The sequence below is a fragment of the Sapajus apella genome, unplaced genomic scaffold, assembly GCF_009761245.1.
Source record: "Sapajus apella isolate SASKATOON/1434 unplaced genomic scaffold, GSC_monkey_1.0 scaffold184, whole genome shotgun sequence".
Taxonomy (NCBI): domain Eukaryota; kingdom Metazoa; phylum Chordata; class Mammalia; order Primates; family Cebidae; genus Sapajus; species Sapajus apella.
Genome location: NW_022437124.1, coordinates 472,257 through 493,081, shown reverse-complemented (window position 1 = coordinate 493,081; position 20,825 = coordinate 472,257). Strand labels below are relative to the sequence as shown.

Here is a 20,825-nt window from a genome sequence, read left to right as displayed (position 1 = left end):
AAAAACCCAGGCATGCTAAGCCATTGTTGTTCTTACCGCCCGGGGCAACTGATGCAATTGGAAGCAAATGATGCTTTTACATTAATGATTTCTATGAAGTCTGAGCTCATTTATTTTGCTGTTTGAGAACTTCCAGTTTGATCCAAAAGCTGACAGCATCGATTGCCTCACTGTCTTCCTTCCTGCTCTGATGCTGGAAGGTCTAACGAAAGAAGAGGAGGAAGATGACCAAGGAGAACATGAAAGCAGAGGACCAAGACCCCATCCCAACTGCTCCATTGGTCAAAACTAAGTCAAACATAGGAGAAGCTCTCAAATGGATGATACTTTGATTTTGCTTTTTGTTTTATTTTCTACATTAATAAAAGCATACAAATCATAAATGTACAATATTCACAAAGTAAACACACATCCAAGTCAAGAAAGAAAATATTTCTTGTACCTCAGCCACTCTTAAGTACCATCCATCCAACCATGACTCCCATCTCTGCCCAAGGGGAATCACTTACTGATTTTTAATGGGATAGATTGTTTGTAGCTGTTTTTAAAAACTATTTTATAAACCTTTAAAATAATGTGCTTTTTGTCTTCCTTCACTCAATATTGTGTTTATAAGACCCATTCATCTATCACCTATTGGGGTCTGTTAATTCTTATTGCTCTATAAATAGACCATCCTTTATTTATCCATTCTTCTATTAACAGACAACTTCCTGTTCAAGCTATTACAGATAGTGCTCCTATGAACATTGTCGTACATGTTTTATGGCTGTATATGAGTATTTCTAAATAAAATGTCTGAGTCATTGTAATTGTACATTTAACTTTAAGAGATACTGCTGAGCAGCTTTCCAAAGTTCACATTTGTAGAGTATGAAAGTTCCAGTTGCTTCGCACCCTTGGCAACATTTTCTGTTTTCCATCCTCTTTCATTTTATCTATTATGTTAAGTTTATAGTGGTATTTCATTGTAGATTTTTCATTTCTGTAATGACTAAAGAAGTTAACATCTTTTTATATGTTAAGGGGACACTTACATTTTCTCTTTTATGAAGTCCCTGTTCAAGTCATTGACCCATTTTTTAGTTGGGTTCTCTGCCCTCTACCCTTTTGTGGTCTTTTTTTCTCTTTTTTCTGTACATAATTTGACGACCTATTATACTATGTCTTTCTTTATTGTTCTTCTTCTTTTGGTTTTCTGCAAACCCACCTTCCTCTCTATGTTGTCAATACCATGAAGCCAAAATCAATGTGCTCATCTTAGTATCACTCTCAGGGCATGACACTCTGTTTTTCTGAAAACACCTACTCAAAAATACCTGTTGATTTGCATTAGAAGATTCTCTTCATCTGCTGAATTAGCCCAGGGTTTTTGTCCTAGAGGTTTTTAAATAGGATTTAAAATATGGTGGGAACTTCTTCTCTGGATATTTTGTGGCAAAACCAGAATCAGCTCTGTGTGTGTAGACAACCTAAAGTATATGTTTTAAGCGTTAGAAGCCAAATGAAAACCTGTTAGAGTTGATGTTGCCTCTCTGAGTATCTTGGGAAAGTAAGGAAAACATGAAGAAGTTCAAATGATCTTTTTCTTCCTTGAGAAGGAGCTTCTCTTGCATGTTATAGATTTCTATACCTTTTCTCATCTTTTTATATCTTCAGTATTTTTCTCCCCCATATAAGTTGTCATTTTACTTGAAAGTGCCTCTGTCATTTCCCTCCAATTTTCATTATATGTTCTAAACTATACTGTTATCCTTTCTGGAAATGTCTACATTGCCTTCCTTCACATTCATTCTTCTCACAATACAAGCTTTTCAATTCTGTTTTCTCTGTCTTTGATTTCTAAGTTAACCTCATTTATTTAACCTTTTCTTGGTCATTTTCTGATCCTTTATTTTTTGCAATTGGTCTAGGATAAATATCTGTTTAACCTGATGGAAATAATTCTAATCTAAATAATTATAAAATTGTCTATTTTATTTTAGCATGTAAGTTTTCATAGAATTTAACCACATAAATAAATAATCCATGTTTTACAGTGTATAAAAAAATAATAAAAATGTTAATTCTGGGGATAATAGCTTTACAATTCCGATCGGTACTGAGATCTGCAACATGTGGCTACAATTCCCATCAGATTTCTCTGTATCCAATAACCACCTCCCCTGCACCATGAAGATATTTATCAGTGATCATTTTCACGCAAAGTTTTATTCATTTAGTACTTTCCAATGAGGAAAATCCAAAGGCCACATGAATTGACTTTTCAAGTTTGTCCAGCTATTGTCAATCCTGGGTGCATGTTAGAAACCTCTGAAGAGTATCTAAAAATTAGTGGTATCTGGATTCTACCCCAGACCAATTCATTCAGAATCTCTAAAGTGGGTCCCAGGCATCAGAGTCTTATAAAGGCTCCCCAAGGAAGACTAACACACAGCCATAGTTGACAACTGCTGAGTCTGTGGTCAAGAATATGAACATAAAAATGTTAAAAAAGTTCATGCTCAATACTATATTTAAATTTGAAATAACTTTATGTCCTCAGAGGTGGGTGAGGTCCTCTCTTTGGCCCAGTCCTGAATTTCTGTTTGTCCCAACGTGAGATAAAAGACCAGGCCAAACATGTTGACTGCAGCAGACAGGAAAAAGACATTCCTCCAACCAGACTCAAAATCCTAGATGTAAAAAACACAGAATAATGATCAATCTCACAATTTTCTTCAACACTAGTTCTAGAAGTCCTCCAAGTTGTATATTGCAATGTTGATCACAAGAAATATAGAGAACAACGTGCAGTAGCTACTTAAGAAAGTTTATGAAACTATGGGAAACAAAATGACCAAAAGGCACATTGGGCTCTGAGTTGGAATGGTTATTTCGTTAAACTAAAATAAGCTATACTAACATTTTTCTGAAAATTTGGATTTCAACATATAATACTACTCATTTAAAATTATGCCTAAAATGGCATCATGTTTGTGTCTTCTCTGTTTTGTCTGAGTTTTGGCTGTTGATATCTGTCACTACAACCCATCTCAATTCAACATGAGTTCTATTTGGTCCCTGTGTGACCCTCCTCAGAAAGCCCTAGTGAGTCATTTCCAACATCATAGTCACAGTGGATTCCTAGCAGTTTAGTCAAATATTAACCTGGCAACTTGATCACATAGAAATGTATTAAAAACCAAGCTTCTCTCTGTAAGTTGGTTCTTGTCAGCCCTTCCATCCCCACCTGGGTCTGTCTTTTCATCTTCCTCGCGAGCCTGCATTTCCAAACACTGAGCAAGCCTCCTTGCAATGTCTCCCAGCCAATCTCTTTTCAGCCATTTAACTTATTTTTAAACTGGTCTCAGAATACTTTATGTTTTCCATTTTGTGATTTTTTAAAAATTGGAATTAGTCTTAACATTTTCTTCATGATCTTCTTCTTCTGCCCCTCTGTCTTCATCTCTTGCTATTCCTTGACATGCATAATTCATTCTGGTCATAACTAAGAAGAGCTTCATGCTCATGTACCTCTAGGAAGTCATACATGCTGTCTTCTACACTGGAACAGCTCATTTTAATCAATCTAACATCTATTCATTTTGAGAAAATTAGCTTATACTTTTCTTCCCCTGGGAAATATGACCTACCAATGTCCAATTTAGAGGCTCATGTAAATGGAATAATTGTGTTGCCATCCAGACCTTGAGAGCACAGTGCGTATCTCCAATACCTAGAACAATACATGCCACTTGAAGATGCTCAATAAACTGGTCCAAACCTGACTGATGAGGAATCCAGTGGCAGTGGAAGAGACAATTCCTGCAATGAGCCCAAATCCCCTTGAGATTCCCATGAGGAAACTTGCATATCTGTGGGAAGATGATTTTTATAAATGATTTTATATAGAAAGCCACCTACAGCTTTGCAGCAACTCAGCTTTAATGCAGTTCAGCTCTAATGGCAAAGCCATTTTGCTTAATGCAGTTTTTCATTCACCTAAAGACATTCAGGGCAATGTCTGTTTGCCAACCCTGAAATGATCAATCTGGAGTCAATAATTAGGGAGCAATGCAGTCTCTGGGAACCAAATTTCTTCACCCTGGCTGCTCAGTGTAGAAGGCAGTTTGTGCAATGGACAGGACACAGACTCCAAAGCCAAACACCCTGGGTCCAAACCCTGGCTCTGCCTTTATATAACCATAACCATCATCACACCTCCCTGTGCCTCAACCTTCTCCCTTATAAAATGGGAATAATAATAGGATCTATGTAATGTAACTGTGAGGATTAGATGTGTTGATATATGGCAAGTCTTTGGCACAGGAGCTGATTTATGGTGACTGTATATATATGTGGTAGCTAAGATGATTAACACCATGGAAACTTTTCCAAATCACGTGTGTGTGGGCCTTTTCCCAGCATACACAGTTCAATCTCTGTTAGGGAAGCTTGGGAAGCTTTTTACAGAAATGATTACTGGGCAAGATTGGAAATTGTTGTCCTAAAAATGCCACATTTGTTGTTCTAAAAATGGCCACAGACAGACTTTTGTAGTTATTTGTCATTCTGCCATTAGTGCATGTCAGTAATATCAAAGAGTTTCATGGTGACAACTGAGGTCTAACACCTCTGGAGGGGTCTGAAGGAGGGGAAAAACAGGTAGAGCTCTTACCTTGGAGCGATATCTAAGGTGTTGATGATAAACCCTGAGTCACATAGGTTACTGGTCCCAGGAATAAGTATCAGCAAAATAATGGTTATCACATAACTGGAGGCCACGAAGGGCAGGGCCACAGCACAAACTGATGGAAGGAGGAGTCCTGGGCAATGAGGATATGTTGTTAGGGAAACCTCTGAGACCATGTGCCAAAAAAGGATTGGTTAAATGAGCCCACACGCCTATCCTTACCTAGAGATGAAAAGAGCTTTCGCACGGTGATCAACCTGAGAAGATTCCTGGACAAAAGGAAATCTGCCAACTGACCTCCTAGAATTGTACAGCTTGCAGCAGCAATAAAAGGCAGGGAGGACAGAACTCCACTCTGAAGAAAGGAAAGTTATACAGGGTAGTTATGGAGACGTTAGCACCAAAATTTATTGGTCATACAGACCAGCCATTAACCTACCCCCATGGTATTCTGGGTTGTTTGGGGAGAAACTGGCATCCTTTTTCACACTATAAGGACACCGTTTCAGATAAGAGGGCCAGCAGCTGCATCACTCTGGGCTCCAGAGAAAAGCAATATTAATTTCTAAAAGAAGCTTTGGAATCAGCTGGTGTGGCAGTACAGCATAGTGGTTAAGAATACAGATGCTGCAGCAGCTCTACCCCATAGTATTGTCAACCCTGGGCAAGTTTTCTCACCTCAAAATGTGACGTTTCCACATCTGTGAAAAGGGAATCATAACAATGCCTCTCTCAAGGTCATTGTGAAGGTTAAATTAACGGTTATATGTAAAACCGGAATGTAATAGGTAACACAGAACTGTTTCTCCTTATTACCATTATCATTTTCATAGAAGTATAGGAAGTAAACTCACATCTCTGATGTTAACGTGGAGCAGAGTACTGATGTACGTTGGTAGGTATGTTAGGATGATGGTGCATAACCAGAAATGGCTGAAAAAACCCATGAAAATGGCCCAAAGTGGTAGGCATGTGACCATTGCCTTTATGGGGACAGCTCGTCTAGGAGAACTGGGCTGAAAAGAAATATCTAATCAACATGAATATTAGAACAGCCTAGATGGTGTCTCTCGGAGGAGATCCACATTCTGCCCTAGAGATCTCTGCATGGGCCACAGGTTCAAGGCATGCACTGTACCTGCTGAGGCAGTGAGGACATGATGTGCTCCTTTTCCCTAACACTTATGCACGGGTGCTGCATGGGGTCATCATAAATCACTGTGAACCATAGGAGACAGCATATACAGCCAGTGCTACCTGGGAAGAAGGGATAAAATTAGTTTTTAGGTAGATTTGTTTACTGGGGGAAGAGAGTGGCATGCCTCTCCCTTCTACACACTAATCAATTAATGCTTATTCTACCATAGGAGCTGAATGTTCCCATTCTTTCTTTCAATCCTGCAAACCTGTTAAAGCTTTTTAGATGCTACTTCTCAAAGACAAAGTCACCATTTGTCAATGTCAGAGCTTTTTGGAGATAACATGAATATGGCATTGCATAGCTGCTTAATCACTTTAAAGCCTCCAATGATTATAATGTTATGTATTTAAACAGCAACTTTTTTTTTTTTTTTCCCGAAATGGAGTTTCACACTTATTGCCCAGGCTGGAGTGCAATGGCACCATCTCAGCTCACTGCAACCTCCGCCTCCCGGGTTCAAGCAATTCTCCTGCCTCAGCCTCCCGGGTAACCGAGATTATAGGCGTGTGCCAGCATGCCCGGCTAATTTTATATTTTTAGTAGAGACAGGGTTTCTCCATGTTTGTCAGGCTGGCCTCGAACTCCTGACCTCAGGTGATCTGCCCGCCTCGACCTCCCAAAATCCCATGGCTGGGATTATAGGTATGAGGCACTGCGCCTGGCCAAAGCAGCAACTTCTTAATGCACACAAAGTTGTCTTGTTTTGGAAGACCTGAATAGTCAGGACTGCAGTCATACATACATGAAACAACCTTCCATGTAATCATGTGACAGGGAAAAGTGTCCAATGCACTTACAGAGACAGTGTTATTTGTATTCAAGCCATACATCCATTATGGATTCCCAAAACAAATATTTCTGTAAAATACCTGGTTAACATGTATAAACCAAAATAATTAGCATCATTAAAGAGAAAGCCATTCCAGCCAGGACTATATTTAATGACACCATTTGGCTCTAACAACGAAGTCAACTATAGAATATTGTCTCATTGCTGGAATTTGTTATTTAAAGAATATTCTATGTTTAAAGGTTCTGAGGACTAATTTTCTTTAAATTCCCCTAATTACTAGATTCATTGATTCTTTTACTTTAAAGCTAAAAATCAGGCATTGTGATGACACCCAAGTGATGAAAACATTATAGAATGGATTTCTTGCATCAAGCATTTCACAGTCCAGTAGAAAGAAAAGGAGAAAGAAATAATTTCACACCAACATAACCTAGAGAGGAAATACCAGTAAAGATTATACAGGAGAGAATGCCTGAATCTGATAGAGTAAGCCCTGGAAGGGCCCATGGGGACATTTGAATTGAGCTTTGCAAGATTCACTTGGTAAAGAACAGGTTAAAGGCATCTTGGGCAGAAATAATAATTATAATGAAATATGAAGACACACTGAAGAGGTACTTCACTATCTTTGGCATCTTAACTGCATATAGTGACTAGACCAGGCACTGCAGATGTGGTGGTAGAGATTCTGCAGAAGATGCTCGATATGGAAGGACAAGACTGCATCACAAGTCAGTGCCATGTGAATAGTCAACTCCTCCACCCTGTGCATGTGGCTTTCCAGAACTACCAGAAAGGTGTTAATCGAGTTGTGTGATTACATTAAAAATGATAGCAACTGTTGACATTTTTTATCATCTTCCATTTGATAAAGGACATTTTCTTTCCTATAGGAAGAATGTGGGTGATGTAGGTGCCAAAATGGATGCTCAGGAAACGGACGTGTTAGGATTTAAGAGACAGTGACTCACCAAAGATGTAGAAGATAAAAGGCCAGCCCAAGACCTGTGAGATTAGTCCCCCCACACAGAGGATGATGAAGGATCCAAATGCTGACCCTAAAGGGAAGACAGAGAAAAATACTTATAAAAATAGCAAAGGCTGAGACTTCATGGCCTCCCTAAACATTGTCCCAACAGTGAGGTGGCAGACTTAGAATTATTGGGCAATGAGAATATTTATTTTTCTTCCCACAGATTTTCCCCAATAAAGTAATATTATATAATTACAATTAATTAATAGTAACATGCCCCCTGATTCTTCAATGGCTCCTCAACACCAATGTGACCAAATCTAAATCCCTCAGTTTGACACAGCAACTCTCTGCTATCAGAACCCATTAATACTTTTTTGTGATTATAGTTGCATTCTTGCATGATCTAATATGAGGCTGGGGCAGGAAATTAAAGACTTATAAAAATCCATAAGATATATTCCCTGCCCTCAAGGAGCTTCTGGTCCAATTGGAGAGAAAAATGTGAATAAAATTGATTGCCACTAGTGAAATGCCATTTAGGCTTTGGAGTCTACATTAAAACACAAGAAATGTAATTGACAGAGACCCATAGTTAGAAATGCATTTTACAGAGTAAAATAACACACACACCAATATACATAAACACTTGTACATACAACCACATGCATATGCCTTAAACAATGGTTTCATGAATCAATATTTAACTTTACCATGTGCAATGCACTCCAACAATTTCTATACTATTCTATTCATTTTTTAAATTAATGATTTTAACCTGCTCAGTGGGTTTCATGACTCACTAATGGGTCCCAACCTGCAGTTTGAAAAAAAATATGTAAAATATAAATGTGATAATAAAATTACAATATGCGTGGAAGCATATCTGAGGATAAATTGATAATAATTATAAGATTTAGGAAGTTTTTACATGATCAAAGCAATAGGATAAGTGGAATTTTGGCACAAGGAACAGGGTCAAAGAATTTTCCAGGCATATCAACCAGTGGGAGCAGAGCCAGAGGGAAGTGCAGTGCAGATCTATGTGGGGAGCCGCCAGTGTCTGGGGCCACTAGGGCCATGGTTGCACAGGGGAGTCGAGTGGATCAATGTTGAGGCCAGATGGCTGAGCACTTTTGTGCCCATTCACTAAAGAGTGGGTCTTTACTCTGTAAACATGAAGGAACACATGGAAGATTCTCAAGCAGGTGAGTAAAAATGCCCCATCTTTATTTTAGAAAGATAACTTGGTTTTGGTGAGAAGAAGTTTGAAAGAAACCAAGCTGGAAGAGAGAGATCAGCAGATAGTATTTGCAAATAGAGGAGGTGGTGACAACTATGATGGAAGGAGGCAAGTAAGTAGAAGGGTTGTTTAAGGTAAAAGTCTGCTGGATGCCGCTGTGTAGTCGACCTAGGAACGAGAAGCTAGATGGAATCTTAGTTCTGCTCTTCTGAGTATATGCTCGCAGCACTACAGGCTGAGGAGAACAGCAATGATAAAGCTGTAGAGGCCTTAGGAGGATCACGTACTGTCGAGAGGCAGTCTAGCATAGTGATTGAGAGTGTCTGCTCTGGGGCTAAAATCCGCATGGGCTTAAATCTCAGACCTACCACCTGCTGGCGATTTGTATTTGGACAATTTACTTAATCTCCGCCTTCCTTAACTCCCCTTTCTGTAAAATAAGAGTTTAAAATGATACACTGGGCATGGTGGCTCACGTCGGTAATCCCAGAACTTTGGCAGGCTGAAACGGGTGGATCACCAGAGGTCAGGAGTTCAAGACCAGCCTGGCCAACATGGTGAAACCTCGTCTCTACTAAAAGTTCAAAAATTAGCTGGGTGTGATGGCGGGTGCCTGTAATCCCAGCTACTCAGGAGGATGAGGCAGGAGAATAGCTCGAATATGGGAAGCGAAAGTTGCAGTGAGCTGAGATGGTGCCACTGCACTCCAGCCTGGGCTACAACAGCAAGACTCCGTCTCAAAGAAAAAAAAAAAATTCTACTTACATGAGAGTGTTATTGGGAGAATTAGCTCCCAATAGAATAGTAAAGAGGTTAGAATAATGCAGACGCTTCAAACTATTCCAGCCTGATTTCTTTCCTTACCACTTTGAGCTGTGGTAGCCTTAATACTCCCTACAACATTGTTGCTAAGATGGTGTATGTATCGTTTACTTGATCTTTTTCCGTTTACGTAATTCTGAATGGTTTAAACTTTCTCCTACAAGGCTTTTCTGACTACTAAGGCTTTTCTGAGCTGAAACCTAGCTCACAATGGTTTTTTCTACTTCTAAGCCTCAATGTCTTTACTGTACAGATGCACCTTTCATATTTGTTATGCAACTGTCTCCTATTGTTGAATTTTTCAGTACTGTAGTGCTTTTTCTCCCTCTCCCCCAAACCATTTGGTTCATAGAAGATAAGACACAGTAGGATGGAACAGATTACAAAGCTGTGACCCACATGTGCACACTTACCTGATCCCGCAATGGTAGTGAGTTTGCTTCGTTCAAGTGGAGGAGCCCACTTTGCCCAAATTGTAAACTGACCTGTCCATGCCATTCCCTGAAATGAAAATCATTAAGACCTCTGATATTTTGTAGAATTCAGGAATCTGGATCCCACCCAGAAGGAGAAAGTATCTGGATACCTGGGCCATGCCCTGGACTGTCCGAACCACAATGACCAAAATCACTCCAAAGTCAGCAGCCAGTGGTGTGAAGAGGGTGAGAAGGGAAGAGATCAGCAAACCAGCACCAAGCATTTGTTTTGCTCCAAATATCCCTGCTAAATATCCACTTGGGATCAGAGTCAGTATTATCCCATAGTTGATGGAGCTAAAGATGATACCCTGAGTTTCTGGGCTCCATTGATACACAGTGGCCTGGGGATAAAGATAGGAAAACTTTTTGTCAAGAAGTCCTATTATGAAAATCCGCTTAACAGTCAGAGTAGCTTGAGGTTGGTGAGACCCTGCTATAAAATATCGATTTTAGTTTTTCTCTATATTCTACCTACCTTTCCAAACAATTATAGCAATTATACCCCTAATTTGTCTTAGGAAAACAGAACAAATGAAGAAAAGAGGTAAAGAAAATGATCATATAGATGATTAATACAAGTAAATGGAAGAAAACATTGAGAGATATTTCATCTGTGAGAGTGCTTCCTCCAACTGTTTTGCTTGTAGTAAACGTTGGGTAACAAGTTGACTCTCATATCAAAGAATTTTAAAAACACACACAAAACTTTACTGAACTCTTACCAAAATTAGTCCCTAATTAAAAATAAAAATCAAGTTTGGGAATTATGGTCTCCCTTGGCTGAACTGACTTCCTGAAACACATAAGTGAATAAAATCACATTCTTCTGATATAACTGAATAAATAATTGAATTATTTTAAAATAACTACCTTAAATGCCTAAATGATTATATAAATTATACCTAAATATTTACCTAAAAATAAATACATTTTAGGCATCATGCAATAACCCACCTAATTATCTGGCATCATGCTCTAGAGAGCCAAAGAATATAAAATATGAAATATTTTACCCACTTAAACAAACTATAAATAATACAAGGTATGTGATTCATCTGAGAATTAAGATTTCTAAGATTTGAGGATAAATATAAATAAAACAGGAACTTTGAGAGGAGAAAACAATAATTTGGGAAGGTCCCACAAAGGAAGCAATACTTCAGCTATCCCTTGAAAAATGACTATGATTTGCAGAAAGGCAAAAAGGAAAATTTTATCTCATCGGAATAAATAGCAAAAGTGAACTTGAAACATTTGGGAGAAACTAACAGGGTCTCTGGCTTGCTCAGAGCAAAACTTCCCCTGAGTCATTGATAGCAGGTGTGAGTGTGCTGAGAAATAGGACCAAGTTCTGGAGGAACACAGCAAGTTCAGCGAACACTGCATGTTTGGCAACTTGAAGGTGTGTCCCGAGTAGTGAATCTGCTCAGTGTGAATGTGTAGATGGGACAATGGAGGAAAGACTGAAGGCAATACATTTATGTACTCATGGTAAATAAGCTGGGTCCAATGTAATAAAATCATTAATCATGAGTTATAGGGATGACATTGGAAATGTACAGTAAAAGATAATTTAAAGGATAATTTTTTTTTTTTTTTTTGAGATGGGGTTTCGCTCTTGTTACCCAGGATGGAGTGCAATGGCGCGATCTCGGCTCACCACAACCTCCGCCTTCTGGGTTCAGGCAATTCTCCTGCCTCAGCCTCCTGAGTAGCTGGGATTACAGGCACGCGCCACCATGCCCAGCTAATTTTTTGTAGTTTTTAGTAGAGACGGGGTTTCACCATGTTGACCAGGATGGTCTCGATCTCTTGACCTCGTGATCCACCCGCCTCGGCCTCCCAAAGTGCTGGGATTACAGGCGTGAGCCACCGCGCCCGGCCTTAAAGGATAATTTTTTAAATTGGGTATAATCATGGTTCTCATATAAATGTAAAATAAGCATATGACAAAGATTTTATTTAACTCATTGACTAATGGAAGGATTAAGTAAGATGTTATAACTGGTTCAAAGGAAAATTCAAAGAACCGCACATAACACAAGCAGGTAGCAGTGCTGAAATAGATTTTAAATATACAGCAGGGCCTGGCATGGTGGCTCATGCCTGTTATCCCAATACTTTGAGAGGCTGAGGTGGGCAGATCACCTGAGGTCAGGAGTTCAAGACCAGCCTGGTGAGACCCTGTCTCTACTAAAAGTACAAAAATTAGCCGGCTGTGGTGGCCTGCACCTGTAGTCCCAGCTACTCCAGAGTCTGAGATAGGAAAATTGCTTGAACCCAGGAGGCAGAGGCTGCAGTGAGCCAAGATCACGCCAGTGTACTCTTGCCTGAATGACAAAGCAAGACCGTCTCAAAAAATAAATAAACAAACAGCAAAGTTGGCTGATTCAGCTGGACAGTGAGTAGCAAAAAGTCTTAACTGATTTTTCTCTTGGCAAAATTTATTAGCAAAGCTATGGACAAGAATCATTTGCATTTCTGTTTGTTATATAGAATTTACAGGGTTATAAAATTGCCCAAAAACAATAAAACAGGCAGAGACCTGAATAGAATTGAGTAACCTATAAGAATGTGCCTAGGTAATACCTAGCTTTTCATCGAAGATATCACATAATCTATTCCATTTTCAAATTTTTCACATTTTCCCCCTACAGGTCCCCCATCTTATAATACTCTCAATGAAATCTTATTTTTATTATAGAGGTAGCAATGTCTCAGAGAAAAATAATTCCAGTCAGTTTTAGTTTGTCATTGGAAATTTATACTTTTATACATCACAGAATCAATATCTATGCCTTCCTTTCAAACTGAGTTTTTCCTCTTAACAAAGAGCCCTGTTCTCCAACACACTTACCTTTGTATCAAATTCCTTGATGGATATGCTGGAGTTATTGAAGGCGTCTGCAAAAGGCCCCTCAGTGGAGGCATTAGATAGACTATGCTGCTGAGTGGAGTTCACCATGGCAATGATTGCAATGCTCAGACTCACACGCTGGGTTATCATGGTGAAGTTTGAGAAGTGCATGATAAGAGCCAGCCCATAGCGTAATGAACAGAAATCTGGACCTAGAGAACAACACAGAAGTATGCTATGAGCATCCTGACTGAAGCCCCTTCTTTTCATTTCTCCCACAGCTAGATCTGATAGAATTTTGGATGACATCATGAAGTCTCATTGTCTTATTTCACCAAAATAGCCAGTGCTGCAAACCCACTGTCAAATTATTTGGCTGGCTTCAAGACAGTGAATATGGGACATTATAATCAAGTAAAGCAAATACGGTCATCTTTCAGGTGGGTAGGAAGCAGGTGATGAGAACACCTAAATGTAACGCATTTATGTCATATTGCTCCAAAATGAAGTGAATGGGGATGACAGTGGCAGAGCCAATCACAAAACCCTCTTAGCATCAGTAAAATTATCTGGGCTGTAGGTCAGTAGTCCCATCTGTTATGCACATTTGTTTATCACAAAGCTTGAGAGTTTATACACAACGAGCTGCCTTTGAATTAAAATATTGCACATACAGGGATTATTTTTTAATATATATGAGAGATAGTACTGTAAGTGAGCACTTCCATTAATTCCTTAGTGTAATGTCTGCTTGGAAATGTTTTTGCTATGTGTCACTAAGCCCTGCCTTCACATATATTCAATTAAAAAAAAAATTAGGTAGGGTGCAGTGGCTCACGCCTGTAGTCCCAGCACTTTGGGAGGCTAAGGCCGGTGGATCACTTGAGGTCAGGGGTTCGAGGCTGGCCTGGCTAAAGTGGTGAAACCCCTTCTCTACTAAAAGTACACAAATTAGCCAGGAATGGTGGTATACACCTGTAATCCTAGCTACTAGGGAGGCTAAGGCAGGAGAATCACTTCAACCTGGGAGGCAGAGGTTGCAGCGAGCCAAGATCATGTCACTGCACTCCAGCCTGGGTGACAGAACAAGACTGTCTCAATAATAATAATAATAATAATAATAATAATATGTAAAACTATTTTTACAAAACTTGTAGGTGATGTGGTACTGGAAGATATTTAACATATTGCAAGGACAAAATTTTTCTTTAAAAGCATCTCCACAAAGTAGAACAACAATAGACAAATATTGAAAGGGTTTTCATGTGCATGATAGTTTGGATTTTTTCTGCTTATTTAAAGAATGAACACTAAAGGGAAGCAAAGAGAAAACCTGTGAAGACACAGATAAAATTAAGCTGGAAGAAATAATTTGTAATGGGCAAGCAAGCTCACAGATAAGATTGGTAGTCTGTAAAATAATTATTTCCATATTACTGGAGGTTTCCAAGCTCAGGAGAAAGAGCCAGCCACTTGGCAAGAATATTATGGTAGGGATTCATACATAGGTTGGTTTAAAATGACTTTCCAGGTGGGGCATGGTGGCTGGTGCCTGTAATCCCAACACTTTGGGAGGCCAAAGTGAGTGGATCACAAGGTCAGGAGATGAGACCATCCTGGCTAACACAGTGAAACTCTGTCTCTACTAAAAACAAACAAAAAATTAGCCGGGTGTGGTGGCACGTGCCTGTAGTCTCAGCTACTAGAGAGGCTGAAGCAGGAGAATCGCTTGAACCCAGGAGGCAGAGGTTGCAGTGAGCTGAGATCGAGCCACAGCACTGCAGCCTGGGCGACAGAGCGAGACTCTGTCTCAAAAACAAATAAAAAACTTTCCCCAAACTTATTCCATTCCTTAGATCCCAGGATTTATTATTTGGCTTAATTTCTAATAGATGACTTCGTGGGGCTCTCTAAGGAAAAAGCAACAGGTAACAGGATCAGGGGCTGGAACTGGCTCTGATGTTATACTGGGAGTATCTCTACAAAGAGGCAGTGTGATGCAGAGGTGTGTAAATGTGTCGGAATGAGCTTTGGCTTATTAACATAGCCCGCAAACAAGAGCAGTGGCTTTACCTCTCCTGGTGGCAGGCTTCCCGTCCATTTAGCTTCTCTGGGAAATGATACTACACTTTGTGGTGGAGTTTCCCTGTGCCCTGAATCTCTTTCACCACAACGGTCTTTTATCTATGGAAAGAGCATAATCCAAGACATGACACACAAATAATTCCCCCTTGTTAATGTTGCCTCCTTTTAGCATCAGTAAAAATTTTGACCCAATACAGCTCTGTAACTTACATTTTAGTACACTACTGCTATGCTTTTGGTTATAGGATTGTTAAAAGGAAATCTGGCTGTAAGTCCCAGCTGTGTGACTTAACAGCTATTCTAAATCCTCTAATCATTCATTTCCTCCTCTGTTCAATAAAGATAAGGCCCCTTCCTGAGTGGAGCTGGAAGAATTAAATAAAAAATTGCATGTACTTTATCAAACCACAGAGAAGCATGCAAAAGTGTGGAGCAGTATTGCTTGTAGCAGATCATAACACAGGACAGTTAAACTAAGCTCAAGAGCTAAGGAGGAAGGTTCCAGAGCAGTCTTTCCTTTCATTCTGATGGTGATTCTCTCCCCTCTGTGCCAGCAGAACAATGTTCCATGTGCCTTTGAACATGAAGGATGACATTGCATAATACTAATATGTATTACATTTAAAGGTTTAAAATGTTTTTTATCATGTTTGCTACACACAATGTGGACACTTGATTGGACTGACAAAGTCTTTATGTCACATAGAAAATGACAATGGACAAGGACTTCTTACTACAATTGTGAGTATATGCAGCTATTGTGACAGGCAAAGAGAATTCATAGCTCTAAATATTGACATGGTTAATTTAATATATGTACCCTAATCAAACTGTCTTTGGAGATACATACATTTGTTTCTTGTAGGAACAATCCATATCCTAGGAATATAATCAGTTTTGCATTCATGCCTAAATTGAAGCTTCTATGACTTTCTCTTTTTTAATTTTTAAAAAATCCTTCAAGACTTCCAAAGCATCTATGACTTTACAAACACATGTATCGGCCGGGTGCAGTGGCTCACACCTGTAATCCCAAAACTTTAGGAAACTGAGGCAGGTGGATCACTTGAGGTCAGGTGTTCAAGGCCAGCCTGGCCAACATGGTGAAACCCTGTCTCTACTAAAAATACAAAAATTATCCAGGCATGGTGGCACGTACCTGTAGTCCCAGCTACTCGGGAAGCTGAGGCAGGAGAGCTGCTTGACCCCAAGAGTCGGAGGTTGCAATGAGCCAAGATCATGCCACTGTACTCCAGCCTGGGTGACAGAGCAGGACTCTGTCTCAATAAACAAAGAAACAAAAAAACACATGTATCAAACCTGTATTTCATCTTGAAGGCTTTGCACTTCTTTTGCACACAAAATTTAAAAGACTTGTCCATACTTTTAAAGATATTCATAATCTGTGACCTTAGGATGAGGCGTTATAAGGAAAGATAGAGATGGAAAATTTTGTCCAAAAATATCCTTTGTAGTATTACTCATGACTGCATATTAGAGATAAATTAACCTAATATTGACAGTCTGGCAAGTCAATTTGATAGATTATTGTGATGGAAGCTACTTAAAAATGTTCTCAACAATATTGAATTACATTAGAAAAATGCTAGTACTTTAGTGTACAAAGCAGGACTTGTTGTGCACATGCACGTAAAGGAATAGAAACAGATTCCCACAAGTGACAGTGGTGACTATTTCTGGGTTACAAAACAGGAAGGTCACTTTATTCTTTGTGATTTTCTGTATTTATTTACCAAGTGATTTTAAAAACAATTAGTAGATACTCATTTTATCTTCAGAAGTAGCTAAATGTATTTAAAAGAACAATAATTGGGCTCCATCAGCATGGTAAGTATAGTTTTCTGCTTTCCAAATATCTCTATCTCTGAGAATAATGCCTCTCCGTCTAAAATTTTGAATTTTGGGTGTTTGAGTTTGTTTTTTGTTTTTGATTTTTTGTACAATGGATCCAAATGGGGGCCCAGTTGCTAGTAAGATCAGGTCAGCACCAGGAAAGATACTAGTTGTTGCTCTGCCTTAGAAGGCCTCCAAGACTTGCTAACATCTGGATATCAGGAGTTCAGCTCACTGCTCTACACTCAGATCCTAGCTGGAGCCATCTGTGGCCAAACTCAGAGTTTGGACCATTTTCTATTTGGTTTCATTTGTTACGCAAGATCCCATTGGCTTGCCTGAAGGCAAATTCTTTAACTGTACCTGTAGCTGCAAGTACTCACACTCCACCTAAAGCTTTCCCACCAACTTCTCCAATCTTACAAACACTGAAAGCCGAAAAACACTCAGAGATCCTCTGGCCCAGCTGTTTATTTTTTTTTAAAAAAAGGGTGCAGAAAATTTGGAAAGTTGCCTGAAACCATATGATTCACAGAGCCCACACCAGGTCCCCTAATGCCCAGACTGCTCCTTTTTCTACCTATTATTACAGCTTCCCCTTTATTTTCATAATATTTAAGCACAAGCTTAAAACACAATAGGGTAGCTCCCTTTTGAGGCATTATAAAGGAGAGTTTGTACATTTTAAATAAGTTTTAATCATTTATTCCAGAAGGAAATTTGATGATGAAAAATACTTTTAAGTTGAGCTTTGAATATTAAACATACACACACAAAAACTACTTTTTCTTGCTCTTTGTATTAGTGGAATTGTATCACAAACCCATCACTCCAGTTTTCCTTCCCATTCTTTGTTGCTGCCTAATGGAAAATGATGAAAAGCCCTACTTAGCTTTTATGGTTTCAAATGCTATATGATTTTGTCTCAATAGCTAATTTCAGTTCTTAATTTCCTATTTTCTTTTGCATGAGACAAATGCAGAAATCAGGCTAATATACCAAACCATTCTAATCTGAGGTCTTTCCTAGTAATGAGAAATATTTTTCCAAAATAAGCACAGAAGCTAATAAAATTATGCAGCCTAAACATTGGCATGGTTGATACGTACTTAGAGACAGTGGAATATTTATTAGACTAATTGCGAATAATTGAGAACATGTAACAATGTCAGAGCCTTTCCCTTTAAAAAAGCTACAGCTCTAGATAAAAAAATTGTGAATTCTAGTGCCAAAGTTGTAAGTAGATGCAGAAAAATGAATTGAAATTAAGTTAAAGGAAAATGTTATCTTTTTAAAAAATTACTTGACACAATACAGGTTGAATTTGAGATAAAATCAATAATGTAAATATTATGGTATATGCATAAGCAAAAAAAATAGCTTTTTTCCTTTTTTTGAGTCTAGAATTCATGATTTTATTATAATGGTTCTTAGATTGCTCTTAGATTCCCTAATATCCAGCCTGACTTGCATCATCTCTGTTAGCTGAGAGTCCTTGTTTACTCAGAGTACATGTTACGCCTAGATCAAAGAGCATGAACCTGCAGTTGATAGGTTGTTCAAGGACTAAATTCTGCTCTGCCATTCCTAAATTGAGTAAGCCAGGTGAAGTTTCGTAAACTCTAAGGGTTTTCACTGTTTCATAGAAAGAACTGGGATAATGCTACTTCCCTGGGCTGTTTGGAGTGAAAACAAAGGTATAAGACATGCCTCATAAATCCCAAAGTATTATGTGTTGTATAATATTCTAGATACTAGCAACAGTAATAATAATAAACAGTCACAATACTGGCAGTCTGGCCCTCTCAGATCCATTAGTACAGGCCTACAGCAAATGAAATATATTTCTATAAAAGTGCCTTCAATTGGTTGTTAAATTGGTTTTAAATGCTTCTTTTTAAAAGTGGATTCTTCTGGCCTGGAATCCACAAGATGAGCAGGGAGGGGTTCATCAGAAAACACAGGAAGAAGCAATACCTTCAGTATTAGACAAACGGAGGTGCTTCTCATCATCTGCCTACCTTTCTGAGAAATTAGTGGTTCTGAAATGAAATTGGTTGTTCCAGTGTAACATTTATGTCATGCTATCAATTAATTTATGAATTTAATCAGGAAAAAAGAAAAAGTGTACCAAGAACCAATGGTGGGCAATTCTAGAAGGCAGAGTTATGCCAAAACTAAGGTGCAGTTGAAGCCCTGCCTGTAAGGGGGGCTCCCGGCTCGTCAGGAGATACGCAAGAGTGCCTGCACCTTCCCTCCTGAGCTGTGTCTTCCAGGCCAAACTGAGTCTAACAGTGCTTTTAATCAAGTTTTTCCCTGGATAGGTTGAGAGATGGCACCATCACTTAGTCTTTTTCCCTCTGGCTTACCATCATAGCACAAACAGATGATGACCACAATGTCTCTGGGTACCTTTTCTTAGCTGTACAATGAGGGCAACAAGCTAGGCAACCTCTACAAGCATACAATTTTCTTGCCTTCAGTCTTATTCATAACTTTGGTCATGTTATCCTTTTCTTCTTCTTCTTCTTCTTATTATTATTAATTTTTTTGAGACAGAGTCTTATTCTGTTTCCCAAGCTGCAGTGCAGTGGCACGATCTTGACTACTGCAATCTCTGCCTCCTGGGTTCAAATGATTCTTCTGCCTCAGCCTCCTGAGTAGTTGGGACTGCACACGTGTGCCACTATACCAAGCTAATTTTTGTAGTTTTAGTGGAGACAGGTCTCTCCATGTTGCCCAGGCTGGTCTCAAACTCCTGACCTCAAGTGATCTGCCTGCCTTAGCCTCCCAAAGTGCTGTGATTACAGGCATGAGCCACTGCACCCGGTCATATTTTCCTTTTCCTAAGAGACTATTTCAAATTAGTATAGAAGTCTGAAAAGACTCATTAACCACAGCCCTGAACAGAAATCTTGTCAGTTCTGATCAGTTTTTCATTCCACAGCCAAACCCAGTCCAACTAACCACAGCATTACAGTTAATACTCACAGAGTCCGTGAAGAAATGACCATTGTCCATGGCGTCCATTGGTACCAGTGTTTTCTCAAGCCTTGCCCTAGGGTCTTGATTGAATCAGTTATCTTTTTTAGAAAGTCTCTTCATTTTGGAATTAGGAAATATTACCAGATGGTGATCCTTACGTTGCTGTTAATGTTTTTTCTCTGACTTCTCCTAAAACTGTTCCCTTCCCTTAATGTACCTCTGATAAGTTAGTAATTATCCTCCTACCCAAAAAGAAGAAAAGCACTTACCTTCAGCATTAAACCAGTATTTTAAGCCCTAGACTATAAGGCTAACTTGAAAAAGGAGGGAGCTTTCTGTTCCTTCTTCCCTTTCAAATACTTTTGCAGAGTTTCACAGGGATAAATAATAAGCCACGTGGCAGTCAGACAGCACCAGCTATGGCCCCACTTTCTCAGAAAGCCTAGGTTTGGTTTTGCCGCTTAATTTTTAACTTCATTTTCAAGTTCTCACTGATAGAGTATCTCAAAAGATGTCACCGTGTATATCAGGGGAAGGCTTCCTGGGTAGAACAGGGCTGTGCCAGTATTCATGTATGGCATGGATAAGTCAGTAATGTAGGAGAAGGACCTTCCAGGAAAAGCAAAACCGTTGATGCTTGGTGTGAGGAATTAGAAGTGTTCAACATGACTGGGGACTAAAGTACAAAGGTATAAAGGAAATTTGGTGAGCTGACTAAAAAGATAAATTGTTTAAATCAGTTTCTTTTCCCAGTAGAATTAACTAGCCAAGAATAGAAATAGAAGTTTTTTTTGTTTTGTTTTGTTTTTTTTTATGTTCCCTAAGAATGAAAGCTATACATTTTTTAGGAATTATATG

General features: G+C 39.0%; 1 protein-coding gene across 8 annotated transcripts; it reads right to left on the bottom strand.

Annotated features, from left to right (window-relative positions):
* Window positions 1-323: 323 nt before the first annotated feature.
* On the bottom strand, window positions 324-20,454 carry SLC17A2 (solute carrier family 17 member 2). 8 transcript variants are annotated; one of them, XM_032268632.1, is made up of 13 exons: window positions 20,237-20,446; window positions 19,974-20,047; window positions 15,117-15,227; window positions 13,044-13,255; window positions 10,294-10,527; window positions 10,121-10,208; window positions 7,641-7,727; window positions 5,814-5,932; window positions 5,530-5,691; window positions 4,898-5,030; window positions 4,661-4,808; window positions 3,767-3,857; window positions 324-2,675 (listed from the first exon to the last, which is right to left on the bottom strand). In XM_032268632.1, the coding sequence occupies exons 3-13, from the start codon at window positions 15,142-15,144 to the stop codon at window positions 2,517-2,519; spliced, it is 1,461 nt and encodes a 486-aa protein (XP_032124523.1). In that variant the 5' UTR covers window positions 15,145-15,227; window positions 19,974-20,047; window positions 20,237-20,446; the 3' UTR covers window positions 324-2,516. The 8 variants fall into 8 exon arrangements, with proteins under 8 accessions (XP_032124523.1, XP_032124522.1, XP_032124521.1 ...); XM_032268631.1 differs by having other exon boundaries at window positions 19,974-20,446; XM_032268630.1 differs by lacking the exon at window positions 19,974-20,047.
* Between the last annotated feature and the right edge of the window lie 371 nt (window positions 20,455-20,825).

Bases quoted from the DNA above. Each gene is read 5' to 3' on its own strand.
- SLC17A2 (XM_032268631.1), bottom strand. From the start codon at position 15,144: ATGGACGGGAAGCCTGCCACCAGGAGAG. The intron at 5,692-5,813 runs GTACAGTGCATG...ATTTCTTTTCAG, and splicing joins TGTCCTCACTGCCTCAGCAG to CCCAGTTCTCCTAGACGAGC. The intron at 4,809-4,897 runs GTAAGGATAGGC...CTCATTGCCCAG, and splicing joins AAAGCTCTTTTCATCTCTAG to GACTCCTCCTTCCATCAGTT.